Source organism: Gossypium hirsutum, chromosome A12, assembly GCF_007990345.1.
Source record: "Gossypium hirsutum isolate 1008001.06 chromosome A12, Gossypium_hirsutum_v2.1, whole genome shotgun sequence".
NCBI classification, from domain to species: Eukaryota; Viridiplantae; Streptophyta; class Magnoliopsida; order Malvales; family Malvaceae; genus Gossypium; species Gossypium hirsutum.
Genome location: NC_053435.1, coordinates 92788369 through 92796411, shown reverse-complemented (window position 1 = coordinate 92796411; position 8043 = coordinate 92788369). Strand labels below are relative to the sequence as shown.

Here is an 8043-nt window from a genome sequence, read left to right as displayed (position 1 = left end):
CCCTCCGAAATCTCTTTAAATTTATTTTATTTATGCGTTGAGTTGAGCCATTTAAAAAAAAAAAATTGTATTTATGTTTTGTATCTACGATGTCATACACGTTAGAGAGAGAAAGAATAGAAAAAGCAGAGCCATAATTTTATATTTGAAAGAGATCAAAAACACAATCAAATCACATGTTGAAGGTAAACCCCCTTCCTCCAATAACATTTAACATCTCAATATTTTTTTTTCATTTCTAAATTATTCTGTAATATTCATCATATTCCTTTTCACTTTTAGTTTAAATGATGTCATATATTTTTAATTTTACATGTAGAATTAAAATATTTTATTATGGTTTATTTATTTTTATTGTTTCGTATTAATTAAGGATATGTAACTATTTTCTTACTTTTAAAAAATTTAATTACATATATTAAATAATTATTTATATTTATCGATTAAATCTTAATTCGATTGATATAAGTATTGTTAATGTAAGAAGATATAGGTTCGAGTATATTGAAATGCATTATTCCATTATTTATGAGTTAAAAAGAGACTATGGGTAGTTATATATATTAATCTGTACTAAAATATAGTAAAAATAATTATACTAAAATAAATCTAGTCATGTATGATGTAAATTAAACTAAAATAAAATATAAATTTCAATCGAAAGAACTGACATGTGATTTTATACATTATTAGTATGAACCAAAATAAAAATTTATACATAATACATGATCAACCTTTGTTAAACTCGTTAAAGATAAATGCAAATAATTTTAAAAAAATATTGTTGATGTTTGTATTTATATAGAATTTATTTTTAATTTTTAATTTAAAAATTTTAGTTTAAATATTACTGTTGTTGGTAGTTTTGTCAAAATTTATTTAACTAATTAAAATTTTAAGCTGTCAAATTTTAACAGAAAATACTTACAATTCTAATGAATGAATTGAAAATTTTAAATGAAATAATGATATATTTTAACCTTAAAAATAAACTATCTAACAAGCTAATTCACATCCTTTAAAAAAATTGAAGCTAATGACATAAATCACTACGAGTGATTTATACATTACATTAAATATAAAACTATGAAATAATAAATAATAGATTATATTAGATATGAAATTCGATACAAACTTCACTTGTCATGCTTGTCAACCAAAGTTGAGAAATACCATTAGCTTAAAAATTACATTATGATGGAAAAAATAAAACGGAAAAGAGAGAAGGGGTCGTTGGCTTTAAATATTTAATGTAGGCTTTGTCTTAGAGGGAGACAACAGCGTATCTGCAAAAAATCCAAAAAATTCGATTCAGTTTTGGCTTTAAAAAGCAATGAAGAAAGTTGGAAACATTAAATAATTGTTCTGAAATTAAATTAATATCAATTTTTAATTAAAAAAAAGGGGAACCCCACTGCAGACTGCACCGATCAAAGGACGACCAAAGAAAAACTTGGTACTATGTAGTTTATACAAATATTTTACTATTATTCAATGACCTGTGCCTGTTACGCCATTTCAATTGACCCCATTTCTTCCTCCAAAGGTCTTCAACTTTATCTTTTATTTTTTCTTTTTTGTCTTCCTTGGTCTTTGCTCTGTTGTGCTTTGCTGTGAGTGTTTGCTGGTCAATTTGCAGATTTTGATTTTAATATCGAAGAAAAACAGTGAACTGTAAACGTGCTCTTCTTTGTCTTTGTTCTCTTAAAACTAAACCAACACTTCCACACTTGGAAAGAGAACATGATTAGTGCTGTTTCTCTGTGAAATCCCCTTTTTTTTTTATTTTATATGGCAACAGAAAATAGAAAAAGAACCCATTATTTTGTAGTGAGAGATAATGAGAAATCTTTGGAATTTGAGCTGTCTTTGCATCTTTTGAGAGTCATGCTTGCTTCTTTCTGAGAATTGAAAAGTTTTCTCTTTTTCGAGTTCTGGGTTTCCCATCTCTTCTCTAGTTGTATTTTTCAATTAATTTTTCCGACTCATTTCTTTGTTCAAGCTTGTATTGTTTTTTTCCCACCAAGTTCTTTTTGTCCTTGAATCGCACAAAACAATGTTATGGTGATAAATAACATGGAGTTTTAGCTTAACTAGTATCTTTTCTCCTTGTTTCAGGAAAAAAAAGAAAGCAGGTATTTATTGACCCTTATATATAGTGTATGCATGTTTTATTGAGGGCTTTTTCTAGCTCCGATATGAAGTGGGTATCAAAGAAAGAAGAAGAAGAAGAGGAAGAAGAAGAACAAGTTCAGATATTTGTGTAGCGCTTTTACTAATGGGTCTAAAGTTGCAACAGAGCCTGCACCAGCACCACTCGGTGGCTGTCAAAGTTAATGAACAAATGGGGACCAAAAGAGGGTACACATTTATTCAGGCTAACAGAGCTTGGTTACCAAAATTTCTTTTGCTTTGGGTAATGGTGATGGCTTTTTTGAGCACTTGGATCTACAAAAAGATGGATGCTGACAACAAAGTAAGGAGGAAGGAAGTATTGAGTAGCATGTGTGATGAGAGGGCAAGGATGTTGCAAGATCAATTCAGTGTTAGCGTTAACCATGTTCATGCCTTGGCCATCCTTATTTCCACTTTTCATTACTACAAGAATCCATCTGCTATTGATCAGGTTGAGCCTTCTTGTTCTTGAATTTGGAAATTTATATGTTTCTATTTGAATCAAAGTTCTATACCTGTTGTATTTTGTTGGGAAAGAAAAGCCCCTTTCTGGAGCTTGGTCTGGTTGATCTCATATTTTCTTGGAAGTCCTAGATTGTGAACTTGTTTTCTAATTCATCATTTGCCTGATTTTTACAATATAAAAAAATGGCATATTGAATAGTTTCTCTTTCTGATTGTGCACTTTGGGATGTTTTCTTCTGTTTTTTGACGGTGAATTGTTTTTATTTTTTTGGGTCAACGATGGTGATTTGTTTTTCTAGTTCATATCTGTCTGAGTTTTACAATATCAAAAGTGGCATCTTTGATCATTCTTTTTCTGATTGTGCACTTTGGTTTTTTTTCTTTCTTTCTTTTTTGTTTTTTACAATAAATGCAGGAGACTTTTGCTGAGTACACTGCAAGAACTGCATTTGAGAGGCCATTGCTTAGTGGGGTGGGCTATGCAGAAAGAGTAGTGCATTCAAAGAGGGAGGAATTTGAGAGGCAGCATGGCTGGACAATAAAAACAATGCAGAGGGAACCTTCTCCTATTCGAGATGAATATGCTCCGGTGATATTCTCTCAAGAAACTGTATCTTATATCGAATCACTTGATATGATGTCAGGGGAGGTATGCCATTTACTATCCACAATCTGCTTGTAAGTTCTAAGCTTTACCTTACTCTGATGTTTAAAATCAGTATTGGCATTGCCCGTGTTGCATTGCACAGGAAGACCGAGAAAACATCTTAAGGGCTGGGGCTTCCGGGAAAGCCGTCCTAACTAGACCCTTCAGGCTTCTTGGTTCTCATCATCTTGGTGTTGTTTTGACGTTCCCTGTCTACAAATCCAAGCTCCCACTGAGGCCAACTGTGGCAGAGCGCATAGGAGCAACTGCTGGGTAAGTTCTACTCCCTGTATTTCAAATTGGAAATGAAAGTTTTGTCTTTTTGAAACTTATTTGTGCTTGGTTGTGTTTGTAAGCTTTGCCTACTAGAGTTGGTGCATTCTTCAACGTAATTTTGAAATTCATTGGTCAATTTGAAAAGCAACAAAAGATAGTTTATGAGTGCCTTATGCATAGCATAAACTGGGCTAATTGAAATGCTTTTGACGTTCATTGGTCAAATTGAAAAGCAACTGTTCTTTGTTTAGTAGACACCTAGAAATCTTGATCTTCATTTTGCCTCCGGGATTCTGGATGAACATGGATGCCTTATGCATTAACTGGGCTAATTGCTGTGGTTTATTCATATTTTTACGTGTATAGTGGATTTTCTTGTGCATTAAAAATAAACTTGTAACTGAACACAGATACCTTGGTGGAGCCTTTGATGTGGAGTCCCTTGTTGAGAATCTGCTCGGGCAACTTGCTGGAAATCAGGCGATACTAGTGAATGTGTATGATGTTACTAACTCTTCTGATCACCTGATCATGTATGGTCACCAAAATCAAGATGGTGACTTGGCTTTGTTGCATGAAAGTAAGCTCGATTTTGGAGATCCATTCAGGAAGCATACAATGATATGTAGGTAAGTGTATGACCAGCTACTTATTCACAAGATTCGCAGAACGAAAGCAGTTGTTTTTAGAAGTGCTTACTAGTTGCCCATTTTGAGCAGATATCATCAGAAGGCGCCAACATCATGGACGGCACTCACCACTGCTTTCTTATTCTTTGTTATCTGCTTATTAGTTGGTTATATCTTATATGGTGCCGCAATACACATTGTTAAAGTCGAAGATGATTTCCATGAAATGCAAGAACTGAAGGTTCGAGCAGAAGCTGCAGATGTTGCCAAATCACAGGTATTTCTTTCAAAATACATCTATCAACACTTTGTTGACTACCGATTCCGAGCTAAAACTAATTATGATTTGTTCTTGATGCAGTTTCTGGCAACAGTTTCTCATGAAATTAGGACGCCCATGAATGGCATCCTTGGTATGTTCTGTGTATCTCCTTAAGTTTTTCTTGATGAAGCATACATTTGAGGGCATTAACTGATTTCAATCATCAATGTTCTAATGACTTTTTGAATGGTTTCAGGGATGCTTGCTTTGCTTTTAGATACGGATTTAAGTTCAACTCAAAGGGATTACGCTCAGACTGCTCAAGTGTGTGGAAAGGCACTGATAACATTGATAAATGAGGTGCTTGACCGGGCAAAAATTGAAGCTGGAAAGTTGGAGATGGAAACTGTCCCCTTTGATCTTCGATCTATCCTAGATGATGTGCTCTCTTTATTTTCCGAGAAGTCTAGAAACAAAGGTGTTGAGGTAAGTCTGGATAAAATTAATGGAAAATCTAATACTTCATTTTTCGGGTTGTTTTTAATTCCTATAGGCTATAGGCTTATAGGGTATGCCTGACTGGTAACGGAAAAATCTTATGGTTTATAATGCTTGAACTAATTCAATGTCTTCTTTTTTCCTGCTTTCTTTTCTCGGTTCGATGGATTCTTGACTTCAATAAATGGTGATGTACCTGATGCTGATGATGACTCAAATGCGTTGTAATTGTTTGGGAACTGTAGCTGGCGGTCTTTGTTTCGGATAAAGTTCCGGAAATGGTTATGGGGGATCCTGGAAGATTCAGACAGATTATTACGAATCTTGTTGGGAACTCTGTTAAAGTAAGTGGGTTGCTTTATCTTTATTTGTTTAACACTCATTAGGTAGTATATGTCTATGTTGTTCTGACTTTCCATTTTTCTTGAAGGACTCATGTCCGACACATATCCAGATATAAGTATTCAACCCTCTAAGGACCCTCAAAATACATAGAAAAACTTGGAAACATCGTACATACCCGTGTCAAACACAGATCCTTATCTGACACTCCCACCTGATTCCGAGTAACTTAAGTATATGTTAATTTTCACCATGCCCCTTTTCTTGTGGTTCTTATCTACTTAATTGGTTGAGGTTTTTGAATCCAAAAAGAAATTTTGTTTAGTTTTTTTTTTCTTGGATCAATTTGCATTAATTGAGTCGTTTAAATTGTATGTTTGACAGTTCACAGAACGGGGACACATATTTGTTAAAGTTCATCTAGCAGAAAAATTGAAGCCCATGGCAGAGGCAAAAGCTGAAACTTGTTTGAATGGAGGGTTAGATGAAGTTGTGCTGGTATCAAGTGCGCACCAGTTCAAAACCTTAAGTGGTTATGAAGCAGCTGATGAGCGCAACAGTTGGGATTCCTTCAAGTATTTAGTTGCTGATGAAGAATCGCGATATAATGCCTCGATAAACATGCCAATTGCTGGTGAAACTTCTCAGAATGTCACTTTGATGGTATCTGTGGAAGATACAGGTATTGGGATCCCTTTAATTGCCCAGGATAGGGTTTTCATGCCATTTATGCAGGCAGATAGTTCGACTTCGAGAAATTACGGTGGGACAGGTATAGGCTTGAGCATTACCAAGTGTTTGGTTGAGCTAATGGGTGGTCACATAAGCTTTGTTAGCCGGCCACAAGTTGGAAGCACATTCTCATTTACTGCAGCTTTCGGGAGATGTAAAAAAGCTTCATTTAGTGATACCAAAAAATCCAATATCGAAGATCTTCCTTCCAGTTTCCGAGGATTGAAAGCAATAGTAGTTGACGGGAAACCAGTTAGAGCTGCTGTAACCCGATACCACTTGAAGAGGCTCGGTATGCTGGTTGAAGTTGGAAGTAGTGTAAAGATGGCAGCTTCTGCAGGTGGGAAAAATGGCTCTTTATGCGGGTAAGTCGAATTCTGGTTTAGAATTATTTTCATTTGGAAGGTTATTCATAAATTCAATTATGTCTTATATTTCGGGAATTTTGCATGGTGGCCATCATTTACTTGATGATTCAATTGTTTTCAAACATTTTTGCTGGGTTAGAGTGGGCTTTTCCTGGGAAAGACAGTATTTTAGGGAAATATTAGAGATGTTTTTCATCATTTAGAAGTTGAAAAAAAGCTTACCAAGCAGAATGCGATACTGAATGCATGGCAGTTTTACGACATGAAATACTTGTTTTTTGCTTATAATGAACGCTAAAAATGTAAGAGATGGTTTTAGAAATCGAAACCAACCATCAAATTGCTGTAAGAAGGCCAAATACTATGGATCATTTAGGGGGGAGGGGACCAATATAAATTTTAACTTCAGCTAATTGCTTCATTGAATATGCAGAAGTAAAAACCAGCCGGATGTAATTCTTGTCGAGAAGGATTCATGGCTTTCTGGCGAGGATGGCGGTTTGAGTTTAGGGATGTTGGACCGGAAGCAGAATGGACATGTGTTGAAGTTGCCTAAGATGATTCTTCTTGCGACGAATATTACGAATGCCGAACTTGAGAAAGCAAAGGCAGCTGGTTTTTCAGATACTACAATTATGAAACCAGTGAGGGCAAGTATGGTGGCTGCATGTCTTCAGCAGGTGCTCGGGATAGGGAAGAAGAGGCAGGCAGGAAAAGATATGTTGAATGGATCCTCGGTCCTTCGGAGTCTACTTTACAGGAAGAAAATATTAGTAGTCGATGACAACATGGTAAATCGGAGAGTTGCCGCTGGTGCATTGAAGAAGTTTGGAGCTGCTGTAGAATGTGCCGACAGTGGAAAGGCTGCACTAAAACTGCTTCAGATTCCACACTATTTTGATGCTTGCTTCATGGACATTCAGATGCCGGAAATGGACGGGTACGTAATTATGTATTATCATATCTTTTGTGGTAAGAAGAGTCAACAATCAGGATATTGAAAAGAAAGAAAAAAGAGAAGTCTTATCTAGTGCTATGTCATCAGAATAACATGAAGTTTTATTTCAGGTTTGAGGTAACTCGTTGGATACGAAAGATGGAGAGCCAAGCAAATGAACAGATCAATGGAGGCAGCATAGATGAAGAGTCTGCCCGGAAAGGCAAGTGGCATGTCCCGATATTAGCCATGACAGCCGACGTAATACATGCCACCTATGATGAGTGCCTGAAATGTGGGATGGATGGATATGTCTCGAAGCCCTTCGAGGAAGAAAATCTCTACCAGGCAGTAGCCAAGTTCTTCAAAGCCAAACCAATCTCGGAATTGTAGTCAAAACACCTTGCACCATCATTGGAAAGTCAACAAAACCAAAAGCTGGTTGGACTTTTTCAGCGAAATTTTCCCAATCCTTCTGGTGCATTTTGGTTTTAAAAAAACTACGTATAGTTTCCTGGAGCTCCCGAGAATTCTGGACTGCATCGAAAGCAAACATGCATGCATGTTCGGGGAATTAGAGTTAGAGTATTTGTATACTACCCCAGGAAACTGCATCCCCATCTGTTTGTATAGATCTTTACAAAGGGGATGCTTTGATTCTATTTGGAGACTTGGGATCTTTTGTTCGAAAATGGGGTTCTGATTTTTATGAA

General features: G+C 35.7%; 1 protein-coding gene across 4 annotated transcripts; it reads left to right on the top strand.

The window, feature by feature from the left end:
* The first annotated feature begins 1277 nt into the window (after positions 1–1277).
* Positions 1278–8043, top strand: LOC121210995 (histidine kinase 4). 4 transcript variants are annotated; one of them, XM_041083100.1, is made up of 12 exons: positions 1278–1456; positions 2119–2626; positions 3056–3289; positions 3390–3559; positions 3973–4191; positions 4282–4468; positions 4553–4604; positions 4710–4939; positions 5197–5295; positions 5678–6390; positions 6827–7333; positions 7462–8043. In XM_041083100.1, the coding sequence occupies exons 2-12, from the start codon at positions 2279–2281 to the stop codon at positions 7721–7723; spliced, it is 3021 nt and encodes a 1006-aa protein (XP_040939034.1). In that variant the 5' UTR covers positions 1278–1456; positions 2119–2278; the 3' UTR covers positions 7724–8043. The 4 variants fall into 4 exon arrangements, with proteins under 4 accessions (XP_040939034.1, XP_040939033.1, XP_040939036.1 ...); XM_041083099.1 differs by having other exon boundaries at positions 1403–1546; XM_041083102.1 differs by lacking the exon at positions 1278–1456 and adding an exon at positions 1559–1613.

Coding starts and splice junctions, on each gene's coding strand:
- LOC121210995 (XM_041083100.1), top strand. CDS start 2,279: ATGGGTCTAAAGTTGCAACAGAGCCTGCACCAGCACCACTCGGTGGCT. Junction 3,560..3,972: donor CGCATAGGAGCAACTGCTGG/GTAAGTTCTACT, acceptor AACTGAACACAG/ATACCTTGGTGGAGCCTTTG. Junction 4,469..4,552: donor CAGATGTTGCCAAATCACAG/GTATTTCTTTCA, acceptor TTCTTGATGCAG/TTTCTGGCAACAGTTTCTCA.